The sequence below is a fragment of the Protopterus annectens genome, chromosome 8.part0 (assembly GCF_019279795.1).
Source record: "Protopterus annectens isolate FY-2018-M chromosome 8.part0, PAN1.0, whole genome shotgun sequence".
NCBI lineage: Eukaryota > Metazoa > Chordata > Ceratodontiformes > Protopteridae > Protopterus > Protopterus annectens.
Genome location: NC_056741.1, coordinates 409,320,762 through 409,347,219, shown reverse-complemented (window position 1 = coordinate 409,347,219; position 26,458 = coordinate 409,320,762). Strand labels below are relative to the sequence as shown.

The 26,458-nt window shown below is 38.6% G+C and overlaps 1 protein-coding gene across 3 annotated transcripts in view; it reads right to left on the bottom strand.

The window, feature by feature from the left end:
* Window positions 1-6,267: 6,267 nt before the first annotated feature.
* CFAP141 (cilia and flagella associated protein 141) overlaps window positions 6,268-26,458 on the bottom strand; it is a 593,927-nt gene continuing 573,736 nt past the window's right edge. For all 3 annotated transcript variants that reach the window (XM_044079923.1, XM_044079922.1, XM_044079921.1), the window contains one exon: window positions 6,268-6,461. In XM_044079923.1, coding sequence (XP_043935858.1) covers window positions 6,360-6,461 — 102 coding nt within the window. In that variant the 3' untranslated portion in view covers window positions 6,268-6,359. The remainder of the gene's footprint in view (window positions 6,462-26,458) is intronic.

Here is a 26,458-nt window from a genome sequence, read left to right as displayed (position 1 = left end):
AGTCTATCTGCCTTTTTAGGGGTAGCAGACTGTCAGGAAAATCACAGGTGGTAAGACACACATCTTACAGAGATGAGAGAACATGGGGAATAGGTGAATGTTCTTGAAAAAGTCTCAGAAAAACAGAAATCCAGAGAGAAAGAGAGAATCAAAAACTGAGGTCTGCTCTGAGTCTGAGTAAGAAATCTGAGAAAATGTATCTGTCCCTTCGTCTCCCTGTCCAGATGAAAAATTTTGAATCTCTTCAGGAAAAGAAGTATCCTTCTTTCTTTTATCAGAAACTACCTTATAAGCCTGAATTAAACCATGAGTCAGAACTAGTACACTACTTCTGTCAAAGGATATTTGAGGAGGAGTAGATATGTTTAGTTTTTGGCTTCTTTTTGACAGGAAAAATGGGGCTAACGGTATTATTAATGGGAGCAACAGCTCCCAAAGGAATGAGTACAACATTCCCACAAAACAGAAAAGCTTTTCCTGTTCCCTCTTCCAGGACCAAGAAGAGTGTCTTTCCCTTGTTCCCTGAGGGACCCTAACACCAGTAAAGGACATGGCTAACTCCTGATCAACAGTGGCTGTAGTGCTACACCAGATGGATCTGGAGTAAAAGAGGAGTGGTCTGAGGAACACACTATGGCCTCAGCAGAGTCGCCTACCTGCTGCCAAAGTAAATTGCTAGCCTGATGTGGTGTCAAAGGCTGTTTACTTAAATTTTTCTTTTTGTGGCTGAAAGAAGGACTGACCGTGGGGCCGGTAGTTTGCTTTATGGTTAAGTTCAAAATGATGCCTCTTTCTCAGGAAAAACAAGCAGCAAAAGCCAGTAATAACTTAGTCTTTAAAAGTCACTTTTTTCATTAAAAAAAACACAGTAAAAAGCACCTTAAAATGTTTTGCCAACCCCCAAAAGTAAAACAAATACAATTTCTCCACAGAAAAATGGTTTTCAGTTACTTTAAACAACTTTAAACTGACAGGAAAAAGTACACTCCCATTTAAAAGTACAGTTAAGTCTCATGACAATCCATTAAAACAAACTCCTAGCTAGAAAGATAACTTACCTAAAGAGGAAAGTATAACAAAACATCAATATTTTAATATGGAAGGTTTTTCTCCAAAGGGAACTTAACTGCCCAGCAAAGACACAGCATAAGCTGACAGTTGATCCAAGAAAGCCCAGAGAGGAGTACTCTCTTCAACAACAGGAAAACTCTGAAGGGCTTGGCACCCAAATCTTTTTAGTTATTTTGGTTCAAGCTAATGGTTTGGGAGCATGGAAGGTGCCTTCAACCTTTGGACCTTGAAACTTTGAAGTTGGCTGTTATATCTTTGGCAGGCTATAACACATATAGCTAAGGCTACTGCAGCAGTGATCAATATGATGAACATCATTCTTCTTTGGATGGCAGAAAAACACTTCCTGTGACAGCTGTAGGTTTCACTCTCAGGATAAGCTCAGCCAATCAGCTGTCATAAGAAGAGAGAGGGAGGGGAGTATGAGCTTTTGAACGCTGGCCAATACTAGGTGACCATGGTAGACAATCCAAAATACCACTGAAGTGGTGGGAATGATGAATATTGGGATTTATAATTAACAGAGAAATCTTAGTGCACTACTTTTTAGATCATGATGTTTGCAAATTCAGTGTAAATTTTAAAGGACAATTAATTTAAGCCACATTATATGGTTTTCATTGACAGAAGCTCAGATTCTCACTTTGTAGTTATGAAATAACACAGAGTTTCACATTTTTCTTCATTTAAAATTTTTGGTGGAGAAAATACATTGCTGTACTGGTCATATAATAGTATGGTACATTTATTTATTTATTTACATTTGTTTACCAGGAAATTCCAACTGGACGCAGGTCCTTTTTCAGCGGATGCCCGGGGAGAAAAGCTCCATGATACATACCTCCAAGAACATCACAAAATTAGAATGCTTATTGATTGATTGATTTCTGTTAGTTGGATAAATCCCACTGAAGCAGATAGGGCAGTTTAAATTATCCAATCAGCCTAAGCAAGCATATCTTTGGGGAGGAAACCAGAGTGTAAATATGAAAGCAAGGAGGACCACAAGAACATAAAATTGTACCAAGACAAGAGCTGAAGAGCATAACTGAAAGCCAGTCTCTTGAGATAAGATGGATCACCCCTAACCACTGTGCTACTGTACTTTCCGTGTGCTACCATGGAGATTATCGTTTCTACAAATATTCAAAAGGGTTACATGTTTCTGCAATGAAATAAAACTCCTCAATGTGAATATTCTGTCATTTTTTTCTCCAAAAGTATAAAGTTTCTTTTTTAAAATTTTATATTCATTTTAACAGATAAACAACTTGTTGCAACATTTAAATATATATAGAAATAAAACATTTAACCAAAATAAGTAAGGAATTTAAAAAATCACAATTAAAACAACTATTTACAAAGGTGTCTACTATATACCTAAATCTCTAGATGTTCTTGAAAAGTCTTTGTATCTAACAAGTTGGTGACTGTTTATTTAGCAGTTAAGTTTCATTGAGATGTTATAAGAAGTGGTAATTCTGGTTGTTCTCATCTTGATTGTTAAAAGTTCTAAATGACAAATGTCAGTTACAATACTTATGAATTCTTTCACTGCTGGTGTCAGTTCATTTTTCTAATTCTTAGTGATTATTTTTCTCACAATTCACAGGATACTCCATAAAACTGGGCAGTTTACTTTCTTTACTCAATCAAGTACTAGTGAGCTGAATAACAAATATTTGTAGTTTCTAGTACCGTGTCAGCAATGGACCCCATTCCCAAGTCAGGGTACAATTAATGTTCATGAAATTAGAATTGTTCAGTCCTTGATGTCATCAAATATCATGTCTGCCCATCAATATATCAAACATCATGTGACAGAGATCCAAGCACACAGTAATTAATTTACTACATTATACTGATTGACAGGGTATTGTGCACATAAATCACTGTATAGACCCACATATTTTAAACAGGAAAAGTTTGGCACAGAACTTTAAGCAGATCCTTGAGAGAAATAATTTAACATTTTTGTGAACTTATTGAGAAATAATTTGAGATTTTTGTGAATGGCACTTATGCACCAATTATGAGAGTCTACATACTGGGAGTGGTGGTATTACACATGGGGTGGTATCTTGCATGGGTTCTTCAGCTTTTTTCCAAATCCTACATACTTGCAGTGCACTAAAGCACAAACTCCTGTCAGACTTTCCTTTAGGTACAGATGAGAGATTATTTAGGACATATTCACTGAGGTTAAGTGAAGGGGACGATGATTAGTAATACAAAAAAATGTCAAAAATTATTGTCTGGTATTTGAAACTAGTGAAACTTTGCTGGTAAGTTGCCAATTACTTGAACTCAGAAGGCACAATACTATAATAATTTATTGGTTTTATTTTCAAAATGTAAGGAAATAATTTGAAAGGAAAATAATAATTAATAATAATTTCACCACACTATAGGTATGGTTGCAGTCAGTGGTCCAAAACTGGATTTAACAGCCACGAGTATAATTTGAAATTCTGGACTGGTATGCACAGTGCTATGCTCCATCATACGCATACACATCCATGCATGTACTCATGCAGGAAAAAGTACAAGGAAATACACACATATTCATATATACAAACACACACACACACACACACACACACACACACACACACACACACACACACACACGCACACACACACACACACACACACACACACACACACACACACTCACACACACTCCCTCACAAACAAAACTTTTTTTTAGCCTGTAGTTTATAGCTTAAATTGGGCAGGTTGTAATATAGCAAGCACACACCACTTTGGATTATATATGCCTTCTGTGCTAGTCCAGCTGTACTTTTTTTTTATTTTACTTTTGATTCTTCTTTTCACAGCTGGGACACTTATGATGCTATAAGTCAAAGCTGAATAAAACATTGCTAGGTAAATGAATAGAGAACAGTCAGTAATCTTTCTTCAGTAAATAGTTCAACTTTTTAAAAATGTTTTTAAATTATTTTCAGCTTTTAATGATTTTTAAACTCTTTTATTTATAAATTAACCAAATAATTATAAGATTTTTATTGCTGAGCATGTAGAGTCCATGAGTTGAGCAAAATACTTGGCACCAAAATGAAATTAGCTTAACCATGTAAAGCACTAAGCTGCATACATTAGATCTCAATCCATTCTTGTATACATTCATGTGACCATGTGTATCACAGCAGTCAGTTAACACAATTGATAAGTAGAACAAGCAGAGGACAATGAGCTTCACAGACACATAAACACATAAATATTATATATCTATATATCTATATATAAATATATATCTATATATATATATATATATATATATATATATATATATATATATATATACACACACACACACACATATGGGTCTTTATCACTTAATTGAACTCTTATTTACGTGAATACCGCTTCATCGAACCCTTTTAATCAAACGTTCAATTTGCTGAAGTCTTTAATTATTGAACTAAATAACTATTTTAGTTGGCCGCCTAACAAAACTTCAACTCTGATGCCACTAAATGACTCCTTAAAACAGAAACACTTAAAAAGTTTAAGCATTAATTTAATATTTAAAAATTATATATATATATATATATATATATATATATATATATATATATATATTTTTTTTTTTTAAATTACTTAAAAATAAAAAGTTGCACTATTATTACTTTCAATTTCAATATTTTCTCAAGCTTGTATTACTTATACGAGGGCATAGCCTCAGTAATTAAAAACTTAAAACTTGCAAGCACTTTTTCTCCTTCGTTTTGCAGGGGGGCTGTGCACCCCTGCACCTCACCCCACAAATTAAATATACCAACTCCAAGATCGTACTATGTTGATAAAAAAGGTAAACTAGGAACAGACTACAAATATTCATACTGCTATTAGTATGAATATTAATTAACTTTCACGAATTACTGCATGGTGGGCGAGGTTTAGGCAGGACTTGCTACTGCAGATATTATATTCCTGATGTTGGCCAACAAAAATTATTTCATAAAATTTAGTTTGACGATTGAAGACTTCGATAAATAGCATGTTCGACTTGAAAGGGTTCGATCAAAAGGTATTTGCTTAAATAAGAGTTTGATTAAGTAATATAGACCCATACACATACAATTATATATATATATATATATATATATATATATATATATATATATTAGTGTGTGTGTGTACATATATATCATATTTACTAAGCTAACTGCCCTTGCGAGCCATTTTAAGCTTAAGCCTATCCCTTGTGTAGACTCAAACCCATCTTGTGTGTTGTGTTGTAGTCACACCACCTAACCATTAGGCCACCCTCCCAACCCCCTGGAGTTTGGGCAGTGGGGATCACAAACGGCTTACCCCACCCTCAAAAAATGCCCACACTTTTTGTTTTTGTGTTTTGGTAACTGACAATTTTGCATTTTTTAGTTAAGCAGGTTGATATTACTGTCACTGATTAGTTGCTATGTATCTGAAGCACTGACATAGTAGGACATATTGGAAGACCCTGTTCATTCACTCTGGCTCTCATTTTTTGTTTGTGACAGTTAACCTTTGATCTAATATAGATGATTGGCATTTATTAGTCTTTTTCCTATTCTCTAAATATTTCCCTGTGCCAGTTTTAGACTAGTTTATTCTCACCACTACATTGTTACATGCATTCTATATCCTATTTTTAAGATGCATCTCATCCACATCTCATCAGGCGCTTTCCTTTACAGTTTTCTATCAAGATCTCTTGGTCTACAATGATCAGATGCATGATGTAGCCACAAGCACTACTACCTTAAAATGCTTGGCTGTCATGTGTGGTTCCTGAGGGACTTCTGTGGAGAAACTGCATGTCCCACTGTCCATGTGGGTCTTCACTAGGAGTTTCAGTTACCACTTTCTTTCCAAAAACATAACAGCATACGAACTGGCAAATCTCTAAATTACCTTTAAGTGTGTGTGTGTGTGTGTGTGTGTGTGTGTGTGTGTGTGTGTGTGTGTGTGTGTGTGTGTGTGTGTGTGTCATATGACGGACTGATGTCTTATCCAGGATTAGTTCTCTGCCTTATGTAATGTCCTATCTCTCCCCAATCTTAAATAAGATAAAGATCTCAGAAAATGAATGAAGACATCTTTTGATGTATTGGACCTTATGTTGCTGAAAAGCTCCTTCAAATTGTACTAAGTCACACTTGTATCATATCCAAATGTCACTGAATGAACATTTATTCAAACTTTATTTTTTAAAATGCACCATTTCCAACTATGCAACTTGGCAAAAATGACATTAAGTATCTGAAAGTTTTGGCTCCTTATAATCTCTCAATATATACAGCCTTGCCCATTTTGTTCAGTTCAGACTCATACTGCTTGTATTCTAAATCCAGCAACTGTTTCAGGGCAGCTCGTCGTACCTGTAGGAGAACAGAAATATGATTACATTGGGAAAGTCTCATCACAATAACATACAGTCTGAGAAGTCATTAACTTGCAAACTGTACTACACTGTGTATTCAAGTAACAGAATTATATACAGCAACTAGCATAGATGGTGGGGGGTGAGAGGGGAATTAAGGCATTGTACTCTTGCAACAAAAAAGTGCATATAGACTCTCATCCCTAAAATTTAAGACCGTTACTTACCTCCTCTTAAATGGTGAGTGTGCTCATTCTATGAAGTGAAGCACTCATTTCTCACTAGATAAGAAGTAGCACAGCATACTGAATGTAGGCTGTCATTATGTTCAAAGAGTAGTTTTGCATTAGATTTGTGGGTAACTATGCACCTGTTTTACTGCTGAGAAACACAAGCAATAACAATTAAATGGAAGCATTTAAAGGGAATATGTCACAGGGAAAGATTTGCTTGGCTTATTCAATCTAAGCACACATATGTCTAACCTGCTTTCAACAGACATTAAATATTACCTCCTTATTTCTCATAGCCCATTTATTGATATGGAGCCCTATCATCATTCCGAAACCCATAAATGCAAGTTCTGGAATGAAGGAAAATAAAATAAGAAAATGTAGAGCAAAAAATGTCAATTATCACAGTTCTCCATTTAAAGCTTCTCTTTTGCATGGGGCCTTGCAAGCTTCCTCCACCTCGGATACATGCAGCAAGCCCCCCCACACACACACCACCAAACTAACACATACTGACTCTGTGGTTGACATACCTCAGAGAAAAGGAAGTACAGAGAGAAAGAGCAATCTCAAATATGCTCCATATATTTGCACATTCAGTCTTGCTGTTCTGGGACCAGAAGTTAAAGAGTCTCTTAGAATATCAAATGGTTTCCTATGTATTTATTTATTGACATTTGTTTACCAGGAAAGTCCACCTGGAAAAAAGCCCTTTTTCAGTGAAGGCCAAGGACAGAAGCTCCACTGTTCTAATACTTCAGACATTTCATAAGTACGGACTTTTTGTTTTTCAATTAAACAATATACAGTTGTGGCAGCTAGCAAAATAGTTTTAAAAATTATTCTATATACAGTTACTGCAGTTAACAAAACAAGATGCATATTTCCTTGTACAGGGATAAAATGTGGTCATGGATAAATTAAAGGAAGGAAAAATAAAAATGAGTGACTGTAAAAAAGAGTGTTAATAAGGACATGGATATATATTTCTTGATGTAGAAACAGTCAGTGTAGAAAGGTTTTGCCTGAGTGAGTCACATAGGCATAAGATGCAGAAAAGGGTGGAGGAGAGAAAAGAGAAGTAAGAGGAACAGAGATAAGGTAAGAGGAAGGAATTTTAGACTAAGACAGTGGTGAAGGTTAAGAATGAGGTACTTGGGCTGGTGTGGAGCTTGAGCACAGCAAAGTATTAGATAGGAAAGTTTTTAACAAAGACTTGAAAGTTTAATATTTAGGAAGTACCTGACTATTACTGGGACTGAGTTCCAAGTTTTTGCCATGTGGTTAGAATATATAGGCAGTAGCCAGTTACAGTTTGTGGCTTATGGATAGAAAGGAGTTTTTCTTATTTGATTGTAGAGGTCTAGTTGGGAAGTAGTTGTGGAGAACAGTACTAAAAGCAGGACAGCCAGAAGTTTTTTTATTACTGTAGAGGCTGTGATTAATTTGGGTGTATGCCAGATGGTGAGGTAGTTCTAACCAGTTAAGTTCCTTAAAGACAGAACAGTGATGGAGTTTGTTGACAGCAAACCAAGTAACATTGTTATAACATTGCCCCAATTTGATATTTACAGAGGTTTGGAGGTTTGTAAATATAGGTGCCTTGTACAGTAGTGTGGGAGGTCTGAAGGTAGCCTCTAGGATTTCCTTGGTAAAATGTCCAAGATAATTCTTAATTCTATAAAGCATACCAAGCTTTAGGTGTTTTATTTAATAGCATTAAAAATGTGAAGGTCAAATTTCAGGTTGTCATCTATAGCTAGGCTGAGCAATTTGGTATGAAAGACGACTTCAATTTCTACTTTGTCTAAAGAAGTGATTTTGAAATCGGATTTGTGTTGGATGTGTGCACTAGGGGAAAAAAAAGTAGCTTTGTTTTCTTGAGGTTGAGTAACAGTTGGGCATTTTTACACCAGTTTCAGTGGAGTTACAGACTTCTTGTATTATTTGTTGATGGGTGAGGTTGCCCCAGGACCTTATAAAAATGGAATTATCTGCAGATCGTATGAGTGAAGCTTGTTGTGAGTAAGTGTGAAGGTTGTTGCTACAGATATTAAACAAAGGAACTACAATAGAACCTTGGGGAATGCCTGTGGAGACAGTCATGAAAGGGAATAGGGTACAAAGCAATTTTACAGCTTGCTGTCTGTGTGACACATAGCTGTTAAACTATACAAGAGTGGATTTAGATAGGCCAAGTAAAGACATTTAGACATGTAGGAGTATGCTATGTAATACTGTGTTGAAGGCTTTATACAAATCCAGGAATATGGTGGAGAAGAGTTTACCATCATCCTTGGCTTTGTTAATGGTGTCCATGACTGATATCAGAGCAGTGTTTGTACTGCAAGCTGGACGGAAACTGTGCTGAGTATGGGTGAGAAGTTGTTGTTGTTGTAGGAGTGAATGTGTTTAAGAAGTTGTTTATGAATGTATTTTTCTAGTATTTTGGAGTGTAGGAAAAGGATATCAATAGAATGGAACCTGGATATTTCTGAAGAGTTTCCACCTTTATGTTATGAGGTAATACAGGACTTTTTTCAGAGGCTTGGAATATAGGATTATTGTAAAGACCTATTTATTAGTATTGGGAACTGGGTATAATATTGCATATGGGGCTATTTGTAGGTATTCTGCAGGTAGTTTATCAGCAGGTGGGAAGCATGGCTTGAGTTTGTGAAGTATTTTTTTATGTAGGATGTAGACAGTATTTAAGATAAAGGTTGAAATAGTAGAAGAAGGGAGTCTGAGATACAAGAGGGTTAGTGGGAGAGTTGTCTTTAATAGCATTAAAAATGTGAAGGTCAAATTTCAGGCTGTCATCTATAGTTATCATCATCACCCCCCCTTTCCCATTTTTTTCTACATGGGGTCGGAGTATCCGGGTAATTGTTGCCAACTATCTCAGTTCAGTGCCACACTCCTGCCTTCCTCAACATTCATAATTGACTGTCGCAGATCTTCTTTCACACAATCCATCCTCTTTGCTGGATGTCCTCGCTTCCCCTTACCTTCTTCCTGTCTGTCCCAAGTCTTCCTCACCAGATTGCCTTCTGCTTTTCTGCACATATGTCCAAACCACCATAATCTGTTCTCTTTGATCATTTCTGTAATTGGAGCTATTTTGGCTTCTGCTCTTATGTCCTCATTTCTCTATCTATCTCACAGTGTGCATCCTACCACTCTTCTCTGGCACTTCATTTCCATCACTTCTAGTGTCTTCAACTGTTCTGCCTTTACTGACCAGGTTTCAGTATTGGTCACACCACTGTCTTGTACACCTTACTTTTCAGCTTCTCTGGTATTCTTCTATCATAGACTACACCTGACACTCTATGCCAGTTGTAGAACGCAAAACACAGAAATCCTCTACCAACTAATAAAACAGCTGGTGTAAAATAAATATAGTTGAAGTAGCAAACACCAACTGTACCACAGCTAGGAAGTTTATTATAAAACAGGTAAGCACTTTCAGGGATGTGCCCCTTCATCAGACAACTCACAAAAACAATTCATTCCTTATATAGTAGAAGCACCTGCTATCAATTAAGTCTTAAAGATACAATGTTAAATACAAATGCTTTAACCTGGTCCACTTTAGTATATCTTGAATATGCATATATCTGGTTCAAAAATTCATAAATATTAGAACACATATGATGTATATGAGTCATGGTTAATAATGGCATAATGGTTAAAGTGTTTACCCTACAGACACAACATGCAGGGTTCGACCCTCACATGGGGCAACTGGCTAGGCTCAAAATGGCCCACAAGGGCACCCAGCCCAGCAGCAATCCACGAACCTATGAATCTATATTAAAATTGCTAAAACCATGTCCTACTATGCAAAAAATGTTAAAAACATAAACTATAACATGCAACATAGATATAAATATATATAGTGCACTAACACCATGTAAAATATAATATGTATGTATATGAAAAAGCATGTTGAAATATAACAGTATCTATGTAAGTCTAAATATGTATGCATGTATGTATAAAAATATATAGAAAAGAAAAAATTATGTATATAAATATCTAGAAAAAATATATAAAACATATATAAAAAATACATGTACATATGTAGATAAAAATGTATGTATATAAAAATGTATATACATAAGAAATACATAAACAACTTAGTATGTCATAATGACAAAACATAAATGCAATAAAAAAAATTATACATTAAAGTTCTAAAATCCTAACAGTCAATGTTTAAGTGGATGAGCTTTTAAGAATGGTTTCAAGGACACCATATTGTTAAGACCTGGTGGTTTATCTGTGTTAAACAACATAATCCATTTTTGTTCTGCAACCTCCGTGTCATTCGACAAATTGCCCCCCTTTCAATCTCTCTGGCAGGACTTGTAGAACAAGGAACTTAAAATTATGGTCTGGTCCTTCGTTCCTATTATGCATGGCTATAGCACTACTGTCTTTACAATTCTTGATGTCCCTGTAGTCTTCCAATATTCTCTCTTTCAACCGCCTGTTAGTCTTACCTATGTAGAAACTAAAACATACTGTGCAATAGGCAAGATAGACTACATTAGATGTTGTACAATCAGCATATTGATTGCTGTTAAAACTGAAACCCTTAAATTGGGTGTACGAAGCTTCTACAACTGTGAATATACTTGCAGGCTGTGCAGTCTCTACATATGTAGGTACCCAATTTATCATATCTATTCCTGGTGGTTGATGTATCATTCCTATAGCAAAGGTGACTCTTTAATGTTCTGTTATTCCTAAATGTAAAATTAGGTCTAGGCCCAATAATGCCTTGTAGAACTAATTGTGGAAAGAATACCCCAATTGTTAGTAATCACTTTACAGATAGAATTAATATTACTAGCAAATGTTAATGGCATCCTTAGGGTGTTATCAATAACCCCTTCGATATGGCTAGTCATATTATTGTTACTGATCTGAGTATTTGGTTCAATGCTCCCTTCTTCATAGAAATAAGGTCTACACCTTCCATCTCTATTACTCCAACCTTCGTTAATACATTTATCTATATCGTGTACATTATATTCCCTCTCTAAAAATGCTATATTCAATAGTTGTAGAGCACTAGCTAGTTCACTGTCATTGTTGTACAATCTCATGGTCCTGTAGACTTGACCCTTAATGATATTCCGCTTGGTATGGTTATGATGCATACAAGTGCTATGCAGGTAGTTGCTCTTCCTAACAGGTTTCCTATATAGGCTGGTTTTGATATGAATTAAATCATCTTTCTTAACCTTAACATCCAAGAAATCAATCTCATGTACAGAATACTTAGATGTGAACCTAAGGAACGTAGTAGTATTGTTCAAATATGCAAATAATTCATTTAAATCAGCATCAGTACCATTCCATACCAAAAAGATGTCATCCACAAATCTAGTGTACCAGCTAATATGCTTACTGTATTTAGCATTAGATAATACATGAGTTTGTTCCCATTGTACAAGGGAAAGGTTGGTGTAGCTATTGGCACAGGCTGTGCCCATAGCCACGCCAACGTTCTGTAAATAATAGTTCTTGTGAAAAATGAAAACGTTGGTCAAAATGATGTCCAACAATGCACAAATCAACTCACATTTATTCCTGGTATGATTTGTAATATTAGGTAATTCCCTTACATTGTCAATACCCTATTCATTGGGGATGACAGTGAAAAGTGATTCTACATCCATTGTCACAAACAAACAACTGCTATCACCATTAATCTCAGCCCATTTCAATCTAAGAGTTTCCAAGAATGTTTTAGAGTCTTTAAGCACACTATCACAATCTTTCAGTAATGGGTGTCTATTTTTTTCAACAAAACTTGAAAGGGGCTCTGTCACCCACCCTTTGCTAGATACAATGGGGCACATTGGTGGTATATACAGACTTTTATGAATCTTAGGTAACCCGTATGCCTCTAGAATAGTAGGGCTGCTCACAGTAAAATACACAAATAATTGCTCATTAATCATCCCAGTAATCAACAGATCAAAAATCAAAAAGGAAACCTTATCTATAATGCCCTTCACAACAATGCATGATACAGATTGATATGTTACATCATTATTTAACAATTCAAACATTTTTTCAAAGATATAGTCCCTTGTCTAGGACAACAATCCTTCCTCCTTTGTCGGCAGGACATATCTCAATAGAGTTCATTAGTTTCAACTCTTCCAGGGCTTTGTATTCAGATTTGCTTAAATTATAAAAAGTTTCAGAACAATTACCAGCATTCAATATTTCTCTAATCTGTTTGTCACATACTTCAATAAATGTGTCTATAATAGCATTACTGGGGGGAACATATGTGCTGGGCTTCTTAAAAATACATTTATTCATTTGAGTGTTAGTACCAAACATAGTTCTTAAAGTTAGACTGCGGCCAAACAGATGCAAATCTCTTAGAACTTCAGGTAGATGTACTTTCTTCACTAGCACAAAAGTTAAGCCTTTATTTAACACCATAGTCTGAGTTTCAGTAAGCGTATGAGAGGAAATATTGAAAATTAAACCTGCCTGAATCTTTTCCTGTTGTGCCCTTCTGGACTCCTCGGTATTTGCTGTTGCCAATTCCTTGAATGTCCCCTGATGGGTAAAGGGTTCTGTAGTAAAAAAATGATTCACTTCATTAATTGAGCTGGACCCTGCTGGTGTCATCATTCCATTGCTGGAAGTCTGCAGATGCCTGCCTTCTTTAGGTCTTACGACTGGTATGCCATCTCCATTTGGAGTCGGCTTATTCATATCCATTAAATCAATAGGTAATTGTACAGAACCGTTTGTTACACCTGTACAGTTGGTAGCCATGTTGCTACTTTTCAAGTACGTCACATATGATGTGGAGGGCGTGTTATGTGACTGCTCATTCAAAATAGCACTTCGCTGCCTCACTATTGCGATTGGCTTGCGACACTAGTTGATGTGTATTATTCATAGGGGGGGGGCATTCTCTAGCCCAAGAGAACAAATTCCCCATTTAAAAATCATTGAAATCCCTATTTAATTTACGTGTCTTAACGTTCAATAGCCTTTTTTCCATAATTCAGAATGTTGTCATGCAAGGTTTCAAGTTTAACACCAACTAATTCAGAGGGGTAGGAATCAAGTATTTTATCATATAGAACATTAATGTCCTTAGCCAGTTCATAGGTTCATAGGTTCATACTAGGCTATCTGCCCAAGGGCATTTATAAGCCTAGCCCATAGTTATTTGGCTTTCGCCACCCCTTTAGTTTGAATAAAACTATGCCCATTATTTTGCTGTGCCTCTGTCAAGCAGTGACACTGAAGTAATCCCTGGGGTATATCTGCGATCCCCCATCCATTTGTCAAGATTCCTCTTGAACAAGGCCAGCGAGGTGCTCTGCCTCACATGTACCGGGATTTTGTTCCACAGCATAGGGAGTCTCTGGGTGATGAATCTGTCCCTCCAGCACGTTCTATTAATAACCGTGTCAAGGTTTAAGTCTCCGCCCTTGTGGTTCTGAGGGATCTAGATTTTTGAGGTGAAGCATATTCATCAAATCAGGGTTTGACATGGCCTTATATGTCAGGCACAGGTCACCTCTGAGCAAGCGGTATGAGACTGAATAGAGCTGGAGTTCTTTCAGTCGGGCAGCATAAGACATATTTTTGAGACCCTTTATCCTTTTGGTGAGGAACTTTTGGGGCCTTTCCAGCTGCTGCAGGTGTCGGGTCAGATACATTCGAATGGGGCATTGTACTCAATCATAGGTCTTATGAGTGATGAGTACAGGGGACGATGACCTCCCTTGATCTAGATGTGAATCCCTTCATGATCAGGTGGGCAATGTAGAAGGTTTTCCTAACTACTTTAGCAACATGAGTGTCAAACGAAAGGCTACTGTCAACCTGGGTCCCCAGATCCCTGATGACTTCTTCTGTGCTCAGTGGATTGCCACCTATATGGTAGCTAGGGGTAACCTTGTTTTTCCCGAAGGGTATGACTATGCATTTCTTGGCATTTAACTTTAGGCCATGGCTCTGGCACCAGTTATCCGTTTCTGTGAGGCCCTTCTGAAGGATATCTGTGTCAGATGTGTTTTCGACTATGGCACCCAGTTTGCAGTCATCTGCAAACTTTGTCAGCCAAAACCCTCCTGTGTTTGCTTGAACTTCAGAAAAGTAGATGCCGAACAAGAGTGGACCCAGGACTGAGCACTGTGGGACACCACTTGTGACAGGCTTTGAGTCTGACATGGCTCCAGCAACTCTGACCCTGTGGGTTCTGTCACTTAGCCAGTTTGCAACCCATCTTGTGATGTATGGGTTTACATTCAAGCTGATGAGTTTTTCGATGATACCTGAGTGGGGTATTGTGTCGAAGGCCTTTGCCAGGTCAAGGTAGGCTGTATGGACTGCCTTTCCCTCATCAATGGCCTTGGTGACTGTTTCGAAAAAGTCAACCAAGTTTAAAAGGCATGATCTGCCTTTGACAAAGCCAAACTGGGTTGGATCCAAAGTCTGCAAGTTCCCTATGTCTTTATTTATGAGTTCCATTATGATCCTCTCCATGGCTTTGCAGATAAGGCTTGTCAAGCTAATGGGACGGTAATTTCCAGGGTCGGTGGAGGCACCGCCCTTGTGAAGTGGGACCACAGTCGCCGTCGCGCCTCCTTGGTGCGTATCCTGAGGTGAGGCTAAGATTAAACAGCTGTCCTAACTGCGGGTTCAATTCCTCATTGAGTTCGTGGAGCACACAGCCGGGGACACCATCCGGTCCCATGGATGCTGTGTTTTTGCTTTGGAGGAGCAGTTCTCACCTGGGCATTTGAGATGTTTGGGGGGCTACAATCCTCTGGCAGAGATATCTCTCCTTTTGGGGGGGGGGGGAAGTTTGCACTGAACCTGTCAGCCAGTATGTTGGCAATGTGTGTAGGTTCAGTAATCTTCACATCATTTTGAACTAATTCTGAGCATATCTGGGAGTTTCCTCCTAGGTTTCTAACATAGCTAAAGAAGGCCTTATGATTGTCTTTTGAGTCCTTGGCGATTTTTCTCTCAAAATTTGCCTTGGATGATTTTATGAGAGCTCTTAGTTTTTTACTTATAATGATCAAAGGTGTCTTACCTTTCAAGGATTTTGCTCTATCTTGTAGTAGCTTCCTCCTTTTGTTGTAGAGCTTGTTTATGGCTGGGGTCCACCAGACTGGACGCTTGCCTTTGGTACAAAGAGTCTTAGTTTTGTTTGGGATTGCCTGATCCATTCAGTCCTGTAGGTGCTGGTAGAAGGCATTTGTAAGTGATTCAGCGGTTTGAGTAATGTTTACCACTGGCTCAGGGGCCTTAAAGGAGACCACACTAGTTTTAGAAGTGTGAAGTCGGCTTTTGAGAAGTTTTTCACTGTGGTCTTTTTTATTTCAGGTGGGGGCGGGATGAGGACCTCCAGCGAGATTAGTTTATGATCTGATCTCACCAGTGAGGGGTATACTTCGGTGTTGAACATTGTGATCCCATGTTCGTGATGATGAGATCAAGTATGTTTTCTCCTCTTGTGGAGATGGTGACTAGTTGTTCCATGGCATTTGAGTTTATGAACTCCAGGAACCTTTGGGCTAGAGTGTTTGGGCTTGAGTAGTGTTCCCAGTCTATATTAGGGTAGTTGAAGTCACCTAGTATGATGGTGTTTGGAGATACATTTATCCTCTCCATTGTTTTCAGGAAGGCCATGTGAGGTTCCTGAGTTTGAGAGGGTGGCCTGTAACATGCTACAAATTGCAGAGCAGTCTTGCCTATGGTTAATTGCACCTGGATGGTCTCCGATGCATCGTGCGTTGCCACCAACCTTGAGGTGTGGGTGTCCTTTATGAATATGGACACCCCCTCCTTTCTTGGTGTTGTCCGGATTTTGGGGCGGAACACATGATATGAGGTGAAACCTGATAGTGCTGGGGTGCTCTCAGGAGCCTTGAACCAGGTTTCTGTCACAGCACAGACATCGATGTTCTCCATACTGAGAAGGGCCTCGAGTGCGTGCATCTTGAGATTGAGACTTCTGGCATTGAGCAGCATTACCCTTAGTTTTTTACTTTTTGTGTTCTAGGGTGGTAGGTTTAGAATTTGAGCCTTGCCTAAAAAGGCACTATGGGGTGGCAAGAGCCTTTGCCAATATCCGAAGCCTAGGGGTGACAGGTGCAAGCCGTCCCTTGCGAGCAGCGTGGCTTGTCCAGCATGTCTTCCCAGGCAGACAGACATTGGATCCCCTTTGAATGACACCAGAATTTAAGCCAATTATTAAAGCTGATCATCTTATCACTGTATTGTGGCATCATTCTAGGTGAAGGTAGGATACTGCTCAAGGTCAGGGTCATACCTGCCTGGGCTACATAATCAGAGAGCTCCTCAATGTCTCTTTTCATGTAGTCCAAGGAGGTGCGTCTCAGGTCGTTGACACCAGCGTGGACAATGACTGAGTCGTACTTGTACCTGCTGTTGAGAGACCTGAGTGCTTGTGTTATGTGGCGGATTCTAGCGCCCGACAGGCAGCTTACTGTGACCTTCTCCTTACTCAGTCTGGTGAGCGGGACGTCAGTGTGTCTGACTATGGAGTCACCTATGACAAGTATGTTTGGTGTTGTATTTGGCCTTAAGGGCAGTGACTGCTTTGCACACTGATTTTGTTGTTTATGTGTTGTTTGTGTGGTGTATTGAGTTTGCAGTTGCTTGGGTGTCTGCTTTGGAGGCCTCTGTTGTTTAGGTAAATTTTACTCAGAGCCTCCGAGTATGTCTTAGTGTGTTTATGTGTTTGATTCAGTGGTGTGGTTGAGTTATGTGAGACTGGTATTGTGGTGTGTGTAGTTGCCTTCTCCTCCTGCCTGGTCTTGCCAGTCCTGAGTTGAGAGAGCTCAGCCTCCAGTCTGGCTAAATAGCTGCATCTCTCACATGTTAGTGTTATGTGGGAGGAGGAGAGGGTTGTCCGTGTACATGAGGCAATTGTAACATTGTCTCAGAATTCCCAGATTCACCAACTGGGCAGGAGAGGACGCCAGCATCTGACCCTTCGACATGCTAGAAAGAATTACGAGTTGGTATGAGACAGAAAAGTAGTGGGCTTAGCAGGGGAGTGCTTGACCTGCTAAGAGAATGCTTATAAGACAAGGGATATGCTTATAAGACAAGTGCTGAGCTTTTTGAGAAGAAAAAGCTATTTGGAACAAGTGCTGCACTTTTTAGTGTAGGTGTAAACTGTTTAGGTTCGTAACAGAGCAGTTCTAAGGGAAAAATTGAAGAACAGACTTTCTGGAGCCAGAAAGAGTTTAACCTTGTTTAACCGGCGCTGCCCGATGCTGCTCTAGTGGCAACTCCGCTAAATCGCTAAAGCACGTTAAAGGGTGGTTGATAGCAGGGGCTGGAAAGAAGCAGGAATAGACCCAAAGGGAAAATAAAACTACAGTTTCAAGTCAGTAACCACCTCTACGGGGCAGGGAAGCTGCTCAATGTTAGTCACTGCCACTGATCAACAGAGAGACCCTCCTTCAGCCCAAGCAAAAATGGCCTCACAGAAACTTTCAAACAGTTCAGGAACAGCAAGCCTGTAACTGAACTTTAACTCTCAGAAAAGTGGGAAAAAAGCAAGATTTTTTTTTTTTTTGTTTTTACAGAGATAGCAGAGGTTCACAAGTAATATCAAGTTATAACAGTGCAGTAAATGACCCCACACAAGAGTGCTAGGTCAAGGACAGAAAATATGCAAGTTTTAAGAAAAAAACGATTTAAAATTAAGTGCAAACAGGAAATTCAGCAAACAGCTTTTGGTTGTGCTCTAAATACAGCTACTAATACAGAAATCAAGTTTAACAAGCCAGAAAATGCTCAAGCTAGGCAGCTATGCAGAAAAACTTAGCAAATAAACAGAGAAAAATACTTAAAATCTCAAAAGTGGCTCCCTTCTCTCAGCGTTTTTCCTCTTGGAGGGTGCTTCACCAACAGCCAACAAGCCTGAAAAGACGCCCAAACCACAAGGCAACTAGGTTTTAAGAGAGGAAGATGAAGGAGTTATGGAAATGACCCTAGTGGCCAATAAAACTACAGTTTCAAGTCAGTAACCACCTCTACGGGGGCAGGAAGCTGCTCAATGTTAGTCACTGCCACTGATCAACGGAGAGACCCTCCTTCAGCCCAAGCAAAATGGCCTCAAAGAAACATTCAAACAGTTCAGGAACAGCACGCCTGTAACTGAACTTTTTTTAATCTCAGAAAAGTGGGAAAAAAGCAAGATTTTTTTTTGCTTTTGTTTTTTCAGAGATAGCAGAGGTTCACAAGTAATATCAAGTTATAACAGTGCAGTAAATGACCCCACACAAGAGTGCTAGGTCAAGGACAGAAAATATGCAAGTTTTAAGAAAAAAACGATTTAAAATTAAGTGCAAACAGGAAATTCAGCAAACAGCTTTTGGTTGTGCTCTAAATACAGCTACTAATACAGAAATCAAGTTTAACAAGCCAGAAAATGCTCAAGCTAGGCAGCTATGCAGAAAAACTTAGCAAATAAACAGAGAAAAAATACTTAAAATCTCAAAAGTGGCTCCCTTCTTCTCTCAGCGTTTTTTCCTCTTGGAGGGTGCTTCACCAACAGCCAACAAGCCTGAAAAGACGCCCAAACCACGAGGCAACTAGGTGTTAAGAGAGGAAGATGAAGTTCATCTTCTTGTGGCTGAAAAAAATCTATCAGAAGATGTAAATACCTTGCACTGTATTCTAGGTTAATAATTTGCCACTGCCTGAGTAGTTCAGGATAAACTTGTCCATATGTGGGCATTGTTAATACACGGAGATCTCTAGGCACAAGGTTATGCTTAAGACATGCCTCAAAATGAAAACATTGCCATTGTAGGTGTTTAAATTTATATAATTTGTTCTCCAGCTCCTTATATGCACTATTAAAGTTATTTTATTGTTCAAAATCATTACTTACTGCTGCATCCGACATATTTAACCCTACATTTAGAAGAGGGTTGTTGCAAACAGTCAGTAGTCCATTGAACCTTCCTGTTGATAAGCCAACTGTAACCTTAAAGTTGTTTCCATTACCTGTATTCATAGATTCAGATGTAGATGACTGTATACTTCCATCTGCCATGTTCAGTTGGAGAGGAAAAACAACTGTAGAATGCAAAACACAGAAATCCTCTTCCAACTAATAAAACAGCTGGTGTAAAATAAATATGGCTGAAGTAGCAAACAAACACCAACTGTACCACAGCTGGGAAGTTTATTATAAAACAGGTAAGCGCTTTCAGGGATGTGCCCCTTCATCAGACAACTCACAAAAGAAATTAATTCCTTATATAGTAGAAGCACCTGCTATCAATTAAGTCTTAAAGATACAATGTTAAATACAAATGCTTTAACCTGGTCCACTCTAGTATATCTTGAATATGCATATATCTGGTTCAAATATTCATAAATATTGGAACACATATTATGTATATGAGTCATGGTTAATAATGGCATAATTGTTAAGGTGTTTACCCTACAGACACAACATGCAAGGTTGGACCCTCACATGGGGAAACCGGCTAGGCTCAAAATGGCCCACAAGGGCACCCAGCCCAGCACCAATCCATGAACCTATGAACCTATATTAAAATTGCTAACACATGTCCTACTATGCAAAAAAATTTAAAAACATAAACTATAACATGCAAAATAGATATAAATATATATAGTGCACTAACACCATGTAAAATATAATATGTATGTGTATGAAAAAGCATGTTGAAATATAACAGTATCTATGTAAGTCTAAATATGTATGCATGTATGTATAAAATATATAGAAAAGAAAAAATGATGTATATAAATATCTAGAAAATATATATAAAAATATAAAAAAATACATGTATATATGTAGATAAAAATGTATGTATATAAAAATGTATATACATAAGAAATACATAAATTGTATTTATTGCATTTATGTTTTGTCATTATGACATACTACGTTGTTGATGTATTTCTTATGCTACGCCAACCTTTCCCTTGTACAATAGGAAGGAACTCATGTATTATCTAATGCTAAATACAGTAAGCATATTAGCTGGTACACTATATTTGTGGATGACATCTTTTTGCTATGGAATGGTACTGATGCTGATTTAAATGAATTATTTGCTTATTTAAACAATACTACTACATTCCTTAGGTTCACATCTAAGTATTCTGTACATGAGATTGATTTATTAGATGTTAAGGTTAGGAAAGATGATTTAATTCATATCAAAACCAGTCTATATAGGAAACATGTTAGGAAGAACAACTACCTGCATAGCACTAGTATGCATCCTAACCATAACAAGCGAATATCATTAAGGGTCAAGTCTACAGGACCATGAGATTGCACAACAATGACAGTGAACTAGCTAGTGCTCTACAACTAGTGAAGATAGAATTTTTAGAGAGGGGATATAATGCACACAATATAGATAAATGTTTTAACGAAGGTTGGAGTAATAGAGATGGAAGGTGCAGACCTTATTTCTATGAAGAAGGGAGTATTGAACCAAATATTCAAATCAATAACAATAATATAACTAGCTATATCCAATGGGTTATTGATAACACCCTAAGGATGCCGTTAACATTTGCTAGTAATATTAATTCTGTCTGTAAAGTGATTACCAAGAATTGGGGTATTCTTTCCACAATTAGTGATCTACAAGGCATTATTGGGCCTAGACCTAATTTTACATTTAGGAATAACAGAACATTAAAGTAACCTTTGCTATTGGAACGATACATCAACCACCAAGAACAGATCTCATAGATTGGGTACCTACATATGTAGAGATTGTGCAGCCTGCAAGTATATTCACAGTGGTAGAAGTTTCGTACACTCATTTAAGGGTTTCAGTTTTAACAGCAGTCAATATGCTGATTGTACAACATCTAATGTAATGTATCTTGCCTATTGCACAGCATGTTTTAGTTTCTACATAGGTAAGTTGAAAGAGAGAATATTGGAAGACTACAGGACATCAAGAATTGTAAAGAGAGTAGTGCTTTAGAAATGCATAATAAGAACGAGGGACCAGACCATAATTTTAAGTTCCTTGTTCTACAAGTCCTGCCACAGAGATTGAGAGGGGGCAATTTGTTGAGTGACATGGAGGTTGCAGAACAAAAATGGATTATGTTGTTTAAAGCAGATAAACCACCAGGTCTTAACAATATGGTGTCCTTGAAACTGTTCTTAAAAGCTCGTCCACTTAAACATTGACTGTTAGGATTTTAGAACTTTAATGTATAATTTTATTTATTGCATTTATGTTTTGTCATTATGACATACTAAGTTGTTTATGTATTTCTTATGTATATACATTTTATATACATACATTTTTATCAACATATGTGCATGTATTTCTTTATATATTTTTTATATATTTTTTCTAGATATTTATATACATAATTTTTTTCTTTTCTATATATTTTTATACATACATGCATACATATTTAGACTTACATAGATACTGTTATATTTCAACATGCTTTGTCATACACATACATATTATATTTTACATGGTGTTAGTGCAATATATATTTATATCTATGTTGCATGTTATAGTTTATGTTTTTTAAAATTTTGTGTATAGTAGGACATGGTTTTAGCAATTTTAATATAGGTTCACAGGTTCATGGATTGGTGCTGGGCTGGGTGCCCTTGTGGGCCATTTTGAGCCTAGCCGGTTGCCCCATGTGAGGGTTGACCCCTGCATGTTGTGTCTGTAGGGTAAACACCTTAACTATTATGACATTATTAACCATGACTCATATACATAATATGTGTTCTAATATTTATGAATTTTTGAACCAGATATATGCATATTCAAGATATACTAGAGTGGACCAGGTTAAAGCATTTGTATTTAACATTGTATCTTTAAGACTTAATTGATAGCAGGTGCTTCTACTATATAAGGAATTAATTGTTTTTGTGAGTCGTCTGATGAAGGGGCACATCTCTGAAAGCGCTTACCTGTTTTATAATAAACTTCCTAGCTGTGGTACAGATCGTGTTTGCTACTTCAACTCTATGCCAGTTGGCTGCAGCCTCTCTGATTCTAGCTTTGACCTCTCCATTCAGACTTCCCTTCTCCTCAACCACCCCTCCCAGATACTTGAAGTTATTTACCTGTTCCACTATCTTCCCTTCTGTCTCTATTCTCAGCTTCTTCTGATTTCCCCAATTTGCTGCCATTGTCACCATCTTATCGGTGCTTAGTTTCATCCCATGTGCCTTCAATTTTGCATTCCATTCTCCTATCCTTTGCTGGTTCTAGCTCAGAGTCTGCCTGTAATGCCACATTGTCTGCATACAGCAACATTGTTGATCTGTCCCCTCTGACCTGTTTGCTTACGTAGTCCATCACCAGTATGAACAGCAGTGGGCTCAGAGCTGAACCCTGGTGTATACCCACTCCAACTGGGAACCCCTCTGTGAGCCCGAACACTATTTGTGCTTGAGTCATTGGGTCCTTGTGCATAGCCTGCACTAATTCTACCTATGTTTCTGGGACTTCAAACCACCGCAGTACTGCCCAGATCAGCTTTCTTGGGACCTTGTCAAATGCCTTCTCCATGTCTAGGAATCCCAGTTGGACTCTCTCCTCATCTCTAGCTTCTTCTCAAGTATCTGTCTCACTGCAAACATTGGGTCAACTGTGCTGCATCCTGATCTGAATCCAAGCTGCTCATCTCCCATCTTACATTCTAATATTGTGAGTATCCATTTATCAATCACCCTCTCCAAAACTTTCATGCAATGTGATAGGAGTTTGATGGCTCAGTACTGCCCACAGTTGTGAATGTCCCCTTTGTTCTTGTACACTAGCATGAGTATGCTTATTCTCCAGTCATCTGGGATACGCCTTTCTCTCCACACTGCTATTAGTACCCTCAGGAGCCATTTCTCCCCCTATCTCACCCAGCAACTTTATCATATCTGCTGTGACCTCATCTGAGCCTGCTGCTTTCCCTGACTTCATTTTCCTTAGTGCTGTTCTTACTTCTTCTAAGGTGGGCTCCTCTTCTTCTCACATTGTGGGCTGTTTCTGGGGCAGTACAGCTTCTTCATTCAGAAGCTGCTGGAAATACTCTTTCCATCTGTCTTTAATGTCCTGTGGACTGGTGAGCAAGTTGCTGCTGGCATCCCTTATGAAGGGTGTCTATCTTCTTTATCTTTCTGTCTTTGCCTTGCAGCATGATAGTTCCTCTGTGCCACTTACTGAGTCACTTTCCAGAAGTTGGTAGAGTGCCTCCAATGCCCTATTCTTTGCTATTTCAACCACTTTCTTAATCTATTTGTTATCCAACCAATACTCCGTCCTAGCCTGGTCAGTCTTTTATATCTCCCACTTCTTCCTGCACTCCTTCTTTCCTTTGATGACTTCCTGGACTTCTGCATTCCACCACCAGTTTTCCTTAGGTACCTTATTTCCATACCTGGCTTGGCCACATATCTTTTCTGTAGTCTAACACATGCTGTTTTTAGGCGCTGCCATTTTTGTTCAACTCCACCTACTTCCTCTTCTTCTTTGGGTACTAGAGCCCTGAGTTATTCCTTGAACTGCTGGACTTTCTCTCCAGTCAACTTCCAGGTCTTCAGCCTGGTCTCTGTTGACCATAGAGCCTTCTCTGACAACTGCTTGCAGCTGATTGTGGCAAGTAGTGGTTTATGCTGTGGGCCAACTGTTTCACTGGGAATGACTTTGAAATCATGGATTCTATCCCAGTACCTTTTCCTTACTAGGAGGAAGTCTACCGGAATTGCATGTTGGCTACTCTTGTATGTGATCTTGTGACTGTCTCTCTTTCTGAGCCATGTGTTGGCTACAACAAGTTATTTGTCAACAGAAGTCCAGAATGGCTTCTCCTTTTTTATTCCTGTTGCCCCACCCATGTGGACCCAGGCAGTCCTCGTATCCTGTTCTGTCTGTCCCGATATGTGCATTCAAGTCACCCCTTATCAACACCAATTCATGTTGTCCTGCTTTATCTAGTAGGTCCTGCAACTGCTGTGTGAATGCACTCTTTTCCTCACTATCACAACCCTGCTGTGGGGCATAGGCTGAGATTCTGAATACTGCCCTATTACTACACTGGAGTCTGATTGCCACAAGTCTGTCATTAATTCTGATATCCCTCAATGCCTTCTGAAGCCTCTCTCTCACCACAATTCCTACACCATTTCTATCCTCTCCCCCACCTGAGTAGTAGAGTCTGGATCCCAAGCCAAGTGGCTTTGCTGCACTGCCCATCCATCTCGTCTCTTGGATACATAGAATGTCCAGCCTCCTCCATATCATCATGTCACCCACTTCCAAGCTGCATACTGTCAGTGAACCTACATTAAGCGTAGCAATTCTCAGTTCATGTTTGGCAGGTTGGTTGGTTTTACATCCAGCTTTCACTCAACAGAGCTATCCCAGGTAAGCCAGGCTGGGCAACTAGACACCGTCCGTCCAGTAGCTTATTGATCCAGGACTGCTGAGCTTTATGGCGAGCATACACTGGCCAATACGGGCACATATACCCCTCCCACCATTAGCAAGGGTCCCTGGTGTGGGTCAGAGCAGGCCAGGTCCTCAACCCACTTATCACCAGTAACTACCCATGCCCATTTTGGCAACATTAGTCAACATGACCAAATCACCTACAGCCATATTTTACACCATCGAGGGGTTAGCCCTGCCACGGTGCACAGTCTGTGATCCATGTTCTCCTATCTTGAAGAAAATGTGCACCACAGTAGAGGCCCAAAGCAGTTGGTCTGTACATCTCTTCCTCTTACAGGGCACCATGTAGAGTCTGCACTGCTGCCCACAGCTCCATTCATTGGTGAGTTTGAGATGGAAACACTCAGTATGTTTTTTGGACATGGGAAAAATGCTACAGAGACACAGGGAGAACATGCAAACTCCAAACAGACATTGGTCAGAGGTCATGATCAAACCTTGTACCTTGTGCATGGGAGGCAAAGACCTTAACCATTATGCCAACTGGTCTCTCTATAATTATATTGCCTACGAAATATGTGCTCAGTTTTGCAGTGGTTTCTACTGCTGACTTGTAAGGTGTGGGATTAGGTGTGGATTTTGTTCTTGGATGAAAATAATTTATTGATGGAAGACCAAAATTTCTTTGGATTGAATTATGGTGGTTTTGTAGGTTATTGTAATACTGCTTCTTGTCTGCGCTGATTTGTTTTTAGTTAGGTTTTGGAGCTCCTTGAACATTTGCAGAAATTGTGATGTATTATTTGCTTGCCATTGTTTTCAGGCCTTATTTCTCTCTTATGCATTTGAATTCTGGTATTATTAGACAGCCAGGGGGGCATGGTTAGATTTTACTCCTTTTTTACTAATGGGAGCATTACTATTTAAGGTATCTAGGAATATTTTATTGTATGTAAGACTTCAGTCCTCCAGGGGAAGGTTTTATAGGACAGACCAGTTGATGGACTGTAAGGCTGCTATAAAGGTATGTAAAGTGAAGTTTGAGAGACTGTGGGTAAATCTGTAGAGGTGCTGTTTGATCTGGTAGGTTACAAGGCAATTGTGTATGTTGGTAGGTAGTCACTAAATGAGTCTGGAAGTGTTCTAGAGGTATTGTATTTCCTGGGGCTGGAGATCATTAACCAGTCTGGTGTAGTGCTGCTATCAGTGGATTTAATATAGCATGCAGGAGTGGTAGTAAGTTGTGTGAGGCTAACTATGTTGATCCTTGTTTTGGG